Below are 15,987 nucleotides of genomic sequence, written 5' to 3'. Positions count from 1 at the left end.
TTGTTCTTCTGTCACACTTCCTTTGATATTATTAGAGTGCCTACCCTATAACTAATTTTTCTGTGTAGTCATATAAATATTGAGAAGCTGTATTTTTTTTAAACCCTCATCTTCCATCTTAGAATCAATACTGTGTATTGGTTCCAAGGCAGAAGTACAATAAGGGCTGGGTAATGGAACAGATAAGGAAGTGTCTTGAGGCCAACTCAGAACCCAGGACCTTCCATCTCTAGAAATGGCTCTCAATCCACTAAGCCACCTGACTGCCTCCAATTATCTTATTTTGAAACTACCATCTTAGAAATTTTCAATTCTTTTTTAATCTTTTAGATATCTTTAAAATCATTCCCAAGTACCTCCAAAATTATTTTTCATGCAGCATATTTTTGTGTAGTACCATGTTCAAGTTTGGATTCTACATGTCTCGACTACTATTTCCTTTTTTTATTTCATTCTTTTTTAGTATTTCCCTTTTTATAGGTGGATAGCATGTTTTATTATAATTCTTTGGGAATGTTGTTGGTCATTGTGTGAATAAAAGTTACTGCTACTTAGTATAAGTGCTGTTTTGTTTCCAGTTAAGATCATAGATCTGGAACTGGAAGAAATCTTTGGGGCCATCTAGTCCAACCCCTCATTCAAGAGATGAAGAAAATTAATGTTAAAGTGCAAGTGTAATTACACTGCCATTAATGAAGATAACTCCAAAAAATTCTAGTTGATATACTTCATTTGGGATCTCTGTTCCCTTAGTTGTATCTATCAGTGGTCTTGGAATGATATGACTTGATTGGCTTCCTTCTATTTTAGAATCGATAATGTATTGGTTCCAAGATAGATGAACAATTAGAGCTAGGTAACTGGGGTTAAGTCATACAGTGTCTAAGGACATATTTGAACCCAAGATCCTCCTGTTTCTAGTCCTAGCTCTAGCTCTCAATCCACTGAACGACCTAGAGTGGCCAACATGACAGTAAAGGAAAATAATAAATGTTGGAGGGACTGTGGCAAAAATTGGGACACTAATGCATTGCTGGTGGAGTTGTGAATTGAGCCAACCATTCTGGAAGGCAATTTGGAATTTTGCCCAAAGGCCTTTAAAAGAATGTCTGCCCTTTGATCTAGTAATACTACTACCAAGTTTATATGCCAAAGAGATTTTCTAAAAAGAGGGGCAAAGGAGGTTCTGTTTGCACAAAAAAATATAGCTGCACTTTTTATGGTGGCAGAAAAAAACTGGAAAATTAGGAGGTGTCCCTCGATTGGGGGATGGCTGAAAAAATTGTAGTATATGATGGTGATGGAATACTATTATACTCTAAGGAATGATGAATTGATGGATTTCTATAAGACCTGGGAAGATCTCCATGAACTAATGCAGAGTGAAAGGAGCAGAACCAGAACATTATAAGGAGGAACTGAAACATTGTAGCACAATCAAATGTAATAGACTTTGCTACTAATAGCAATGCAATGATCCAGGACAATTCATAAGGACATATGAGAAAAAACTATCCATCTCTCAAAAAAAAGAACTGTAGGAGTAGAAAATATGATTTATTGCTTGTTTATATGGATTTAAGATTTAGGGGGGTTTCTTTTAAAAGATTATTATATTATAAAAATAAATAATATAGAAATCAGTTTTGAGTGATCATATATGTATAACCTAGTGGAATTACTCTGGGAGGAGGGAGGGAGACAACAAGAATCATGTAAGCTTAGGGGAAAATTAAAAAACAAAACCTAAAAGAAAGCAACTTTAAAAAAGCTTATATGTTGGTTATATCTAAAGATTGTAGTTTGAGAGAAATCTTAACAGTGTTAAAATCTCAGGTTCAAGTACACCACTAGAACTCAGGTTTCTGTATTCTATTTAATGTTCTTTCAATCATACCATCCTGTTTAATATCTATGTCCACCCCCTATGCAAACCTTGATAAATGTGCTTAGTAATCACTAGAAAATCCAAACTTACAACTTAAAAATTATAAAAAGTAATGGGAAAACTTTTTTTGTATCAAGCAAAATAACAAAAATGTATTTCCTTTTTAATAGATTATGCAAAAACAGATGATCATTTTCTAACAATATAAAAGGAGTTTTTTGTTTGTTTTTTTGAGGGAGGAAAAATTTAGCAGCAACTTTTTCCCAACCCTTATCTTTCTGTCTTAAAATTGATACTAAGCATCAGTTCTAAGGCAAAAGCAGTTTACAGGCCAAACATTTGGAGTTATTTGCCCAGGGTCACACAGCTAGGAAGTATCTGAGGGTCCGATTTGAACTGAGGACCTCCTATTTCTATGTCTGACTCTGTTCACTGAGCAGCCTGTACTACTCTGGCAGCAACTTTTTAAACTAGATTTTGCTATTGATATAGAGAATTTCTGGTAAAATTACTTCTACTAGTGCAAATCAGCACCCTCTTTGCATTTGAGAAAATTGCTGTGGGTAATATATGCTACTATATGACAAAGGTGTTGCTTGAATCTGGAGCTTCTTGCCTCTAAACCAGATTTCCTATGCACTGCATGCCCACCTGCATCCCAGTAGCAGTTGTTTTAAAAACTTGCAATTAAATCCTCCAACTCTATATCAACTAATTCAATTTTAATCCCACAAAATTCCATTATCTTCTTTTTTAGTAGGTATGTAATATAGAACAAAAGCTTGCATGTTTTACATGAGGGATCTCGTTAGATTTGTCATTGATGCTGAAGAAAAATTCCTGAATTGTTTTTGTTCTGTCCTATATTGCAGTGTTGGCAATATGAAAAGTGAAGATTGGTTTTAAAATATTATAATGTCATGAGACTTCTGTTTCATGATGCTTTTGAGACAAAAATTATTTGTGAATTATTCAATGCTGTATTTTGTGATATATGTATTTTGGTCACTAATATTTCAGCTGTGTTTTAGTGAGTTTTTCAACTTGATTGATCAGAACTTTATATATACACACATATATAAAGGTTCTCAAAGCAATCCAGATATAAATACTATAGATTTTTTGGAATCCTATTTGCAGACCAGTCACTTGGAGTGAATAAGGTTAAATTTATAGTGCCTTTAAGACCTGGCACATGAGTGTTTTGGGGAGATGATATTCTATGTAGTTAGTCAAATATAATACTTTAATTTTGGTTGAACTTTATAACCTAGTTTCATAATGTCCCTTTTTAACCTTTTAGTTACTACCTTTCAGGTGGGTATTTAAAAATATAATTACTTGTTATATCTTCCAGAGTTATCAAGTACCGTGGATCTTTTTTACTTAACAGTTGTATGTGATATATTATAACCTTCTTAAACTTCGAAATTTTCTCAGTGAAATTATAGTTCATAATGAGGAAGACTTTATTATTTTAAATTGGAAAATAATGTGATCTCTAATAACTGGTGGTAATTTATTTTAAAGTATTCCATTTCTCTTAGATAAAATGTTTTAACCTGAGATCTATGAATTTGTTTTAGGGTTTTTAAAATAATCTACATTTAAATATAATTGGTTTCCATTGTAATCATAGATATTTTATATAGTAGCTTATAGCTTCACCAGGCTGCCAAAGAATTCCATAATAAAAAAAAAAGTTACAAACCACTCCTTTCAATATACTTTTACAGAAGCTTTTATGGTGTGTTTTAACTAATCTTTTTTTAATTGTAGGCAACTAAAAGTGATGATATATATGATCCAAGACAGTCCAATTCAGTCCAGGACTCTACACTGTTGACAAGGACATGGGACTCCTCCTACAAGATTCCAGATGGTTCAATACAACTGACATCCTGGCTGACAACTGTGAAAAGGAACCTTGGATTATTTTCTTTTATTTTTGTGGAAGACCACAATCCCAAATCTATAGCACACATCAGGTAATAATATCTCACATCCATAAATCCCTAAAATGTATATATCGGTGTACTACATTGTCCAGATCTAAATGTTAAAGAAATAAGGTTTTTAAATAAATTATTTTCTTTTCCGTTTTTCATTACAACATCAGTACTGGTTACTTCTATTTTTTGAATCATTTACAAATGTAAGGCAATTAACTAAAGCAAAAATTTTGGTTTAAGGAAAACAGATTTTAGGTTGGATTACCTCTGACTAAAAATCTACTGCTTGATTTGCTCCTGAGAGTTAAAGGATTGAGTTTGGGGATTTCTCAAATTGAATTAACATTTATATGACAAAGACTTTTTCCAAAGGAAAATAATCTTGGATTTTCTAGATCTCTTTGAAAAAATATATTCAGCCTTGATTTTTTTTTTTTTAAGTTTTCACGGTTGAACACAGACTCAAGGCTTCATTGCTTCCATATCCACCAATGACATTAGGCCTTAATCATTTTCATGCTTCCTCACTACTATTCTAGACTCTTTCACACTCCTGACTTTCTGCCATTTCTGCAACCTTACGGAACTGCTACTATCTGATTTCTGTACTGGGCACCTCCATTTCCTCTCCTCTAATTCCTCTTCAGTCTAACTTTGAACTTACTCAACTGAAACTGCTGTCTCCAAAGTTACCAGGCATATTTTTTTAATTAACAAATTTTTTTCTTACCCACCCCAATTCCCTCTCCTATCCTTAGAATTCTTTGATTACCAGATCTAGTTGCATTTTCTCAATCTTCATTCTTCTTAACCAGACTATAATTATTGATGCTCTTGTTAACCCACATATCCTTGATAACTCTCCTTTCTCTTCAATATTTTTGACACTGCTTTTTCCTGGTTTTCCTCCCTGTTCAATTCCTTTTTTTCTTTTACTTAAGTGTTTCACTTATTGATCTCCTCAGTTCCTATGCATTAAGTTCTCTCTGTGCAGGTCTGATGTCTAGCCCCAATCTCTGAACCCACCACCTCACATCTCCAACTGTCTGTATTATACATCTCAAACTGGATGTTCCAGAGACATTTTAAACTCAGCATATCCCTCTAAAACAGTGATGGGCAAACTTCTTAAAGAGGGGACCAAAAAAAGGAAATGCTCATCTATCAATCTGTTTCTAAGGCAACTCTTTCGAAGTTTCATTGTATTTTATCCTACTCATTGTATTCGTCAGATTAGCAATAATGTCTGGCAGTCTGATAGAACATTTCAGGACCGATCCCCCTTCCCCCCCCCCCCCAATCTGGCCCGAGGGCCATAGTTTGCCCATCACTGTGCTAAAAGACTACCTGCCCTTTGATCTAGCCATACCACTGCTGGGTTTATACCCAAAAAGAGATCACAGGGAAAAGACATGTACAAAAATATATATAGCTGCGCTCTTTGTGTTGGCAAAAAAACTGGAAAACGAGGGTATGCCCTTCAATTGGGGAATGGCTGAACAAATTGTGGCATATGCTGGTGATGGAATACTATTGTGCTCAAAGGAATAATAAACTGGAGAAATTCCATGTGAACTGGAAAGACCTCCAGGAACTGATGCAGAGTGAAAGGAGCAGAGACAGAAGAACATTGTACACAGAGACCAATACACTGTGGTAAAATCGAATGTAATGGACTTCTGTACTAGCAACAATGCAATGACCCAGGACAACTATGAGGGACCTATGAGAAAGAACACTATTCACATTCAGAGGAAGAACTGTGGGAGTAGAAAAACAACTGCCTGATCACATGGGAGGATGGGGATATAATTAAGGATATGGACTCAAAATGAGCACTCTAGCACAAATATCAACAATATGGAAATAGGTCTTGATCAATGACACATGTAAAACCCAGTGGAATTGTGCTTTGACTATGGGAGGAGGTGGTAGGAGGGGAGGGATAGAACATGAATCCTATAACTATGGGAAAATGTTCTTAATTAATTAAAAGTTTAGGAATTAATAAATAGGCAAATAAGCTTAGCATATCCAAAACTGAACTCTTTCTCCCAAATCCTTTTCTCTTTCTAACTTCCTTATTGCAGTTGAGATTACCACTCTCTTCCCAGTCAGCTAAGCTCCCATCCTTGGTGTCATCCTCAGCTCCTCCTTTACAGTCACCCTACATATCCACTTTGTTACCAATTTTTGTCATTTCTACTTTAACAACATTGCTCAAATATGTCTCCTTAGAATGCAACTACCCTAGTTCAAGCTTTTGTCATCTCATGCTTAGACTGTTGCAGTAATCTTTAGGGTTTTTCTTGGCTCAAGTGTTTCTCCACTCCAATCTATTTACCATTCAGTTGCCAAAATGATCTTCCTAGGTCTCTCTGCTATTCAGTAAATTTGAATGGCTCCCTGTTATCTCCAGGATCAAATACAAAATCTTCTGGTATTTAAAACCTTTCTCAACCATGTCCCTTCCCTACTTTCTAGTCTTCTTACACTTCACTCTCTTCTATGTCTCCTACAATCTGGGAACACTGACATTTTTTCTTTTCCTCAGATGTGACACACCATCTTCTGACTTCTGTGCCCTTTCACTGACTATCTGATGGTTGAAATGCACCTTCCATCTGTCTCTTATAAGACTTGGCTCAAATCCTACCTTTTGCAAGAGGCCTTTCTCAGATGTCATTAAGTCCTTATCCTAATACCCCCGTACCTACGGACTTCTCTTTGAAAGCTCTGATGAGGATAAATTGAGATCATATTTGTAATGTCCTCTCTATAAAAACTAGCTATAATTATTATTAGACTGTAGTCTTCCTAATTCAAATGTGAACTCCATTAAGAGCAGGAACCTTGGTTTTGCCATTCTTTGAAACCATAGAGCTCATCACAGGGGCTGGCTTCTGTCTTATTTTCTACTTTTTTTTTAACTCTTACCTTCCATCTGAGAATCAATACTATGTACTGGTTCCAAAGCAGAACAGTAAGGGCTAGGCAATGGGGGTTAAATGATTTGCCCAGGGTCGCACAGCCAAGAAGCTTCCGAAGGCTAGATTTGACTCAAGGACTTCCTGCCTCTAGGCCTGGCTTTCAATCCACTGAGCTACTCCTGATTTTCTACTCCTTTATTCTCTTCCTAGCTCCATGTAGTGAGTGTTGGAATGCCATATTCCCAATTTCCTATAAATGTTGAATTCTTGCTACCCATTCCTTTGAAGCCCAGTCTAAATGCTACTTTTTCCATGAAACCTTTCCTTCTTTCCCTATTCCTTACTTATATCAGTAATTGCCTTTTCCTTGTGAAAACTCAAACAATACTTGTCCCTTTTCTGCACTTACACATAATACTTATTTTTGTTTGTTATCTCTTCCTAAGGGAGGACTCTGTGTTAGCTAAACTTTGCCTCTATCCAAGCACCTAGCACTGGTCTCTGCATATCTTAAGTGCTTCTTACATGGATCTGTTGAAATAATTAAATACTATTTGATAGGGGCAGCTAAGTGGTGCAGTGAAGAGTGGCAGACTTGAAGTGAGGAAGACTATCTTCTTCAGTTCAAACTTGGCCTCAGATACATACCAGCTATATGACCTTAGGCAAGCTGTTTAACAGTGCTTATCTCAGTCTCTTAATCATTAAAATTATCTGGAGATGAAATGGCAAACCACTCTGGTATCTCTGCCAAGAAAACCCTAAATAGAGTCAAAAAGAGTCAAACACAACTGAAATGACTAAACAATAACAACTATTTGATAGCCCCTTCAGATTTTTCAGAATGGGGAGGAGGGGAGGAAGAATAGAGGACTTCTTCTTCTCAGTGATAACTCAGGATTTCCATTTTCTAGGTTCTTCATTGAAACAAGCTCCTTGGTTGTATGAAAAATTTTGTTGCATTTCATTTCCCTGAATTAAGGCCTTTGCCCAAATTCATAGGATTAGGGTGTTGTTGCCTTTTTTTTTTTTTTTTAATGTGAATGTCACAGCCTTGCCTCTGAATAGTATTTCCCTCAGGCAAAAATGCTAACTGGGAAATAAATAATGAAGGAAATTCTAAATCATATAAACCTACATATAAAGTAGAATAGGAGAAATATATTATTCTGGGCATGAATTATTCCAGTATCTATTTAGTGACAAATATTTCCTTATTAGTTCACAATACATACGTGCTACTCTGGTGCATTTAAATTGGAGAAATATTACTAAATTGTTGAATTATTAAATATAGTAAGTTGGAGAGATATTTCAGCCCTATAAGAATTTTTTTTAATTGTATATTTCTATCTCCTTCAAAGGCTTCAAGATTCCTGTAGGATTCTAAAATAACCTTCTCTAATGAGGATGTCTGATACTATTATTGTAAAAGATGGAACTGATACAGTGAAGGGTTTGGAAGCAGAAATGAAAGATGCAACCAGAATTGAAAATCTCATCAAATCAGAAAACTATGAGAAGATCTCAGCAGACAAGAATGAACGTTGTATTGACAGCAAAATTGATTTACAGGTAAGAGAAGGATTTTCCCACTGGCATAAAATGTTGTGTTCAGTGAATGTTTTTATTTCTTTTTGTGTGAAATTTAGTATTCATTATTTGAAACTCTTCTGTCTCCCTACAGTGTTTGCTGCTCCAACTATCTGATATGAGCATGCTAGTTCTTTGTTCAGTTGTGTTATTACATATTCAAAATTATTGGTCTTTTTTTACAATAGACTGGCAGTTTCTTATCAGAGTCTTAGAGTATCTGGTCTTCAAAGGCTTAGCTTTTATTTAACCTGAGTTCTCTGAGAATAGAAAGGTTGAAAGGCAAACCAAGCCACCTCTTTACTTAATTGGACTGTCCTATCCTGAATTAAATCAACTCTGGTTAAAAAAAGAAATGTCATACTTGCTATTGAAAGATAAATTAACTAGCCAGAGACTCTTGGCACCCTCTGATTGCCTCAGGATTGAAGACAAGCATTGAAAAAACTTCTGATTTGAAACTCATATTCAGGTTTGGGGGTTGGGGTGAGATATGCATTAAGATAGATGAGTGGGGCAGCTGGGTAGCTCAGTGGATTGAGAGCCAGGCCTGGAGACAGGAGGTCCTGGGTTCAAATCCGGCCTCAGTCACTTCCCAGCTGTGTGACGCTGGGCAAGTCACTTGACCCCCATTGCCTACCCTTACCAATCTTCCACCTATAAGTCAATACACAGAAGTTAAGGGTCTAAAATTAAAAAAAAAAAATAGATGAGTAACAGTAGTGAATGATAATTTGGGCAGTTTTGATTTCTTACATTTCTCTAAAATGTTAATTTTAAGAATACTATTCTTTTAAATTCTATAATTTTTATCAGAGAGATATATGTTGAATGGTGTGAGAATGTGCTTTTCTGTCTGAATATAGTGGCTGAGTCAAACTGGTACTACCTTTAGACCACATCATACCTGAATTGTAGCTTCAGGTATTTGTTTTAAGCACATGTTTTTTTACATTTTAAATTTTCAAAAAAAGTCATAGTAATTATATTTTACTTCAGTGATTCATTATAATCAAGTATGCAGCTTCTAGGAATTTAAAGAGATTTTTTTAGATTGTGAAAACTTTGTTTTGTTTTGTTCCTAGTTCTTTTATAATTTCTATTTTTAAAATGAAGGTTATTCTCCTGAAATGGGGGGAGGGGCGGGCCTTCCAATTAGTTATCTCCATTTCTTAAAGCAAATAGTCAACAACAGCACAATTATTGTAGTTGTATGGACTCAATCAGGGAAACCTTAAGTTGGCTATGAAACCTATGAAACTGTTTCATTTTATTTTTTTTTGCAACACAAGAAATGAAAGAAAAGAATTTAAAATTTCATTCTACCCTGACTAGCATAACCAAATATTTATTTTCTATCATTGTGCAGCTGCAAGAGGGGAAACTAGGTATTTAACACATGGTCACCAGAAATCAATTAACTCGATTTCAAATTAAAATAGACCCAAGTCAGGATGACTTTTATGGTGATTTATTTACAATTAAAAAGGTTAAAGGTAGGGAAATTGAGAGAGAGAGAAACTATGGCCTGGGCCAGAGGCCAGAACCAGGTAGGAATTTATAGGCCTCGGCAGAGGGGCACAGAGGTGAATTTTTAACAAAGCTTTTAGCCACAAGGCCTCCTCTAAGAAAAGCCTGGCTAGAGCCTCCAGAAACACCAAAGGAAAAGAAAGAGAGTCAACCTAACTTACCCATGTGATAATTCAAAAGGGAAGCAGTCTGAGGTCTCACCGGAGATCCTTCAACACTGCCTCCACAAAATATTTATATTCGTATTTAAAAGATAGCATCTTTTGTCACTTCCTACATCCACCTCGAATTTCAAGTGGACAAATGGCAGCCTCAACACTGTTTTGGACTGCCCAAAGGGCAGTCCCTTGTTTTTTATTTGTCACTTACTATCACGTGGGGGTAACACAGCCCTTGTAAAAAGGCAGGAGCCTATAGTACCTCAATGGCAATAGAGTAGGGTGAGGGGGAAAACCTACAACTCCTCATCCCCTGTCTTAGGATCTGGCTTTCTTAAATGATATTTCACACAGAGAAGCTTGGAAGAATGAAAATCTATAGGTATCCGCATCCTCCAAAAAAGTTCTTTTACCTGTGCATAGCATTCTTATTTCTTATCTATAGCAGTTTGTTATTTCTATTAAAATAGAATTTATAACTTTACTATGGACAGGTGTAGAAATCAATGAATACTATAGATATAATTATGGTTAGGTTTTTTTAATTTATGTAATTTCTTTCATTGACTTTATATGAAATGGAGTAATTTGATCCTGCAAATTTGTACTATATTTACCTCTCATTGAAAATTTTTGAACCATTTTTTGTTATGAAACATATAATGGGCTTTTTAATTTTTATTTCGCCTTGGTAAATGTTGTAGAAGATAAAGCAAATTTTCAGTTCAAAAACTTGTACTTTTTATTATTTAGTGACGATTATCATTTTGTGTGATTAAATAATGGAAAATCACATAAAGCAAATTCTCTTATCCAACATGGTTAGGGAATGAGGAGTCTGAATAATTAAATATTCTCACTAATGGAAACTTGCCAAGCAGAGCTTGGAAAATAATACACATTAAAAAGGTGCAAAGAACCATCACAAAACAATTGAAACTGAATACTGCAGAAGTATAAAAACTTGACTACAAACCAGAGATAGCAGAAGATATCTCCCCCTTTAAATTCTTTGCAGATATAGGGATTCTATATCATTCACACATTTCATTTAACATCTGATTTCTTGGTAGAAGTAGAACTGTGGTATAATATTGCTTATCTAGTCAGATGTTGATTAAAATTTTCATGATCTTCCCCCCCCCCCCCCCCATTTTATAATAATGACTCTGGGAAGGGAGTCTAGGAGGAATATGGGCAATGTTAAAACAACAGATAAAATAGAGCTAGGAAAAATAAGGATTTAAATTAATTACCATTCATGAAAAATTACATGTAAAATATAATAGAACATATTTTACTCAAAAAATATATAATAGAACATATTTTACTAAAACTATATTTTTAATCTTTATATGATTCAAAAGGTATATCATTTAATCACAAATTATCATAACTGTCAGGTTTTTTTTTAAGGTCCATACTAGTTGTTAAACTCACTTTTAATGTACCCTGAGTGATAACATACATGCTCATATTATTCTACATATTCTCAAAATAAATCAGCTTCAGTTTCCTTATCTTTGAGAAGGAGGTGGGAAATGGACTAAAAAAAGTTCTAAAAAAGTTTCTAAAGTTCATCCCACCTTTAAATCTGATTGAAAATCTATAATACATTCAAAAGAATACTCGCTTTAGTATCAGAGGATCCGAGCTCAGATCTCATTTTTATATGTTAATATTTATTATCATCTTTTGTGACTGGTTAAATGACTTGGTTACAACAACTTTTAATCTTTCCTTTATACTATTCCAGATTGGTTTTGCTAATGCATGTGTATCTAAAACACATGAACTCCACTGCTCAAAAATATTCAATATCTTTCATTGCCTAGTAGTGTATTAAAATTCAACGAAAGAGTTGGCTCTACCTGGGGAAATAGTGCAGTACTTTCAAAGATCCCAAGCTGCCCTCTCCTACAAAAGCCTATCTTTTTAAAACCTATTTTCTCACCAATGACTCAATCCTGGAGCACCATAATCTGTATATAGCCAATAGTGATTTACATAAAAGAATTTAAAGGACATTACCAAGAATTTGGTTGCCTTGAAAGGAAATGGATCCAGTTTTGCTTTAAGAATAAAGACAAAGGGGCCAGCTGGGTGACTCAGTGGGTTGAGAGCCAGAGCCTAGAGATGGGAGGTCCTAGATTCAAATCTGGCCTCAGACACTTCCCAGCTACGTATCCCTGGGGCAAGTCACTTGACCGCCATTGCCTATCCCTTACCACTCTTCTCCCTTGGAGCCAATACATAGTATTGATTCCAAGACAAAAGGTAAGGGTTGTAAGGGTTTAAAAAAAAAAAAAGAATTTAAAAAATAGCCACTTATGATACACCCAACGCACAGAAAGAACAAAAGGAAGAATTCCCACAGGATTGAATAAATCCTGTGACAGTTAAGCAATCAAATATGACAAAGAATCACACAAGATAACACCTTGTGAAAGCATTGAAATCTACCTCATTGTAAGGAATATAGTCCAAAGATAAAGTCATTAACTCTCAAATTAAAGGTAGCATATATTTATAATGCTTTACCATGGGGTCCAGGCTAATTAGGAGAGGCAGCTAAAGCCTGATATGTAGGAGAAATTGGGACAGATAGAGGGCCTAGAAGTTATAATAAAAGTGGAGTGGTTCTCATAAATGAAACTAATAGAATAGATAGGATGTCATAATTAGAGGCATTGTCAGAGTTTAAGATCATTCAGTAAAGTAACTTTTAACAGTGGCAGGATGAACTAAGGTCTTTGAAAGACTGTTAGTCGATATCAGTCTTACCTTATACTTATTTGTAGGTCAATTCTATGTGTACAACAGACTTAAAAAAGCCTACTGTGTGCTACATTTTTCATTACTATAATCTATTGAACCCGTACTAGGTTTGCTGAATTACTTGTTTCTAGCAATTAAACTAGTTTGTTTCTGACCATATTTTTAGAACTTCTTACTTTTATCCCTTTAAACTGTTACTGATTCTAATAATAGAATAATTATTCTAATATTTATTATTATAGTAACAATTGTAGTAGCTAATAATAGCTATAATAATTGTGTTTATTAATTGAATAACAATGATTGTATCTGCTAATATTTATATTGTACTTTAACATTTGCAAAATGTTATATGTTATCTCATTTTATTCTCCTAACAGTCCTCTTAGTTAGGTGCTGTTATTCTTCCTGTTTTCTACAAGTAAAAACTAAGGCTGAGAGGGTGTAGGTGATTTGGCTTCATAAAACTGATGTCTGAGGAAGGACTTTAAATCAGCCTTGCTTCAGTCTATTCTAAAATGGTAAAGATGTTATCCACTATTGAGTAGTCATGAAATCTTGCATATTCAGTACTATTACTCTCCTAAAGGTTGCCTTCATTTATGTATACAAGACCCAAAGATGTAGTTGGCACATAATAAAAGATTGTAGTTTATACCTGGTGAATCTCTTTCCTCTTTTCTTCACCTCTCAAGTTTTCTTTTTAAAATGTGTGTTGAAGGAGCAGCTAGGTGGATTAGCGGATTGAGAACCAGGCCTAGAGACAGCAGATCCTGGTTTCAAATTTGGTTTCAGGAATTTCTTAGCTGTGTGACTCTAGGCAAGTCACTGAAACACTCCCAAACCCCATGCCTAGCCCTTACCACTTTTCTGTCTTGGAACCGGTGCACAGTATTTATTCTAAGATAGAAAGTGGTACAGGATTTTTGTTTAGTTTGGGTTTGGTTTAGGGTTTTTTTTTTTTAAGATAAATAAAATGTTTTTTATTTTAATATCACTTTTATTTTCTATTTATGTTTTTCTCTTCTATCTCCAGAAAGTCATCAGTTTTAATAAAGAATAAGGGGAATAGGTTAAAAGGAATCTTTTCTGTAAAACTAATCAACCCATTAGCCAAATCTAACTATATATCCAACATTTGCTTCATGTTCATAGTATTCCATATTTGCAAAAGGTGAGAGGTATATGTTTATCTTACAGTAGCACTTTTCCTTCTTTCTATGAGGGGAAGTTAATATTAATAGACTATACCTCTCTTTCTACTGCCATTATATGTCTCCAAAGGAAGCCCAGACTAGAGTTCTGAACCTTTGTTATTTCAGGCCATCCACAGAACACGAAGAAATGTAGATCTTTCATTTGGTCGCCAGCACTTCCTTTGTCATGAGTAGACAACATAGGAGAATATGCAAAGCCTGTACTAGTACTGAAGATACAGTCAAGAAGTCTATGAGCTCTCAATAAATATTGCCTCTATCCTAGTCATATTACACAGCAGAAATTCTAGATTTTATTATAGTTCAATCACTATCCTACATCTGGGATTCAGCCATTATGGGTCTCACAAAAATGACCCACTTCTTTCCTGTTCTGAATCACCTATAAACCATGGAAAATGGTTATTTACTATTCCATCATATTTTCCTTCCTTCATTCCCCTTTCCCCATACATTATATCCAATTCCACATCAGAGGTGATTTTACATTTCTGTGTAACGCTATCCATAATTCTTCCAGTTAGGGTACCCTTTTTAACTCTGGGGCCAACTTGCTATCCATCTAAACTGTCTTTCCAATATATGTTGATGAACAAGCTCTATAAGTTGTTTAACAGTGTTCTGAGGCTTGACGTGATCAGCACAATGTAATTCTCATACTGAAACATTTGAAAAGCTCATCAGCCACAGGTAATCCCTCTGAATCGAATCTTCTCTTTCACAGCTACAAAACCTTTCCATCTCCAAGTTTTATGCCTTACCAGATATTTATGACTAAATAGATATTTCTGTTCTTCTAAAAAATATTGAATGTCTTTGATGTATGAAGGAGAGACTATTTTTTCCACTTAATTTTTAGTTTCTGTTCCAACCCTCTCCCTCATCTATTGAAAAAGACAATAAATACAATACCCAATAAACCTATGAAGTCATCTAAAACATATTTTTACATTAGCTGTTGTGAGAAAGAAAGAAGAAAGGGAGGGAAAATGCACCAATCTGTATGTACTCAGAATCCATCAGATCTTTAAATGGAGGTGGATAACATTTTTCATCATGAATCCTTTGGTATCATCATGGATTATTGTATTGGTCAGAGTTGCTGTCTTTCACAGTTGATTATCATTAACAATAGTGCTGTTGATTATTTACATTGTTCTCCTAATCTTGCCCACTTCACTTTGTTATCAGTTCATAAGTCTTGCAGGGTTTTTCTGAAACTATCCCCTTCATTATTTCTTATAGCACATTAGTATTCTATTCCAATCATATGCCATAATTTCTTCAACCATTCCACAGTCAATGGGCATCCCATTCAGTTTCCAATTCTTTACCACCACAAAAAGCTCCTATAAATATTTTTGTGCTATTGAGTTCTTTTCATTTTTCTTTGGTCTCTTTGGGGTATAAAAATAGGGGTTATATTGCTGAGTCAAAGGATACAAACACTTTTATACCTCTTTGGGGCCGAGTTGTAAATTGTTCTAAAGAATGGTCAGTATAGTTCACAGCTCTACTGACAGTACTTTAATGTACCTACTTTCCCACATCCCCTTCAACGTTTGTCATTTTCCTTTTCTGTCATCTTATACAAATTTGATGGGTTTGACATGATACCTCCAAGTTGTTTTAATTTGCATTTCTCTAATCATTAGCAATTTAGAGCATTCATGTGACACTTGAAAAAAAGCTTCTAGTGTGGCCTATTGCTTTACTAAATCAGATGTTTTTTCAGTCAGCAATACATTCACTATGATAGTCTGTTCTACCTTCTCTATCATTTGTAAAATGGTAAATTACACAAAATGTACTCCCCATTATTGAATATCACTTATTGGAAAGCTTGTATGTTCTATGCTAATAATGTTCTAGAAGATGTCCTCAAGTACATGTAAAGAAGATTTTTTTGGAGTCCAAAGGTTAGACCCCATAGATTAGTAG

At 34.8% G+C, this 15,987-nt stretch overlaps 1 protein-coding gene across 2 annotated transcripts in view; it reads left to right on the top strand.

Annotated features, from left to right (window-relative positions):
- Positions 1 to 3,741: 3,741 nt before the first annotated feature.
- The window catches only part of R3HDM1 (R3H domain containing 1), an 87,767-nt gene continuing 75,521 nt past the window's right edge, over positions 3,742 to 15,987 (top strand). Inside the window, exons 1-2 of one of the 2 annotated variants that reach the window (XM_044669903.1) lie at positions 3,848 to 3,876; positions 8,135 to 8,345. In XM_044669903.1, the coding sequence (XP_044525838.1) occupies positions 8,175 to 8,345 (171 nt within the window). In that variant the 5' untranslated portion in view covers positions 3,848 to 3,876; positions 8,135 to 8,174. Of the gene's footprint in view, positions 3,877 to 8,134; positions 8,346 to 15,987 lie in introns of both variants that reach the window. The other variant, XM_044669904.1, reaches the window with a different exon arrangement.

This window comes from Gracilinanus agilis, chromosome 3, assembly GCF_016433145.1.
Source record: "Gracilinanus agilis isolate LMUSP501 chromosome 3, AgileGrace, whole genome shotgun sequence".
Taxonomy (NCBI): domain Eukaryota; kingdom Metazoa; phylum Chordata; class Mammalia; order Didelphimorphia; family Didelphidae; genus Gracilinanus; species Gracilinanus agilis.
This window is presented reverse-complemented; position numbering and strand designations above follow the sequence as displayed.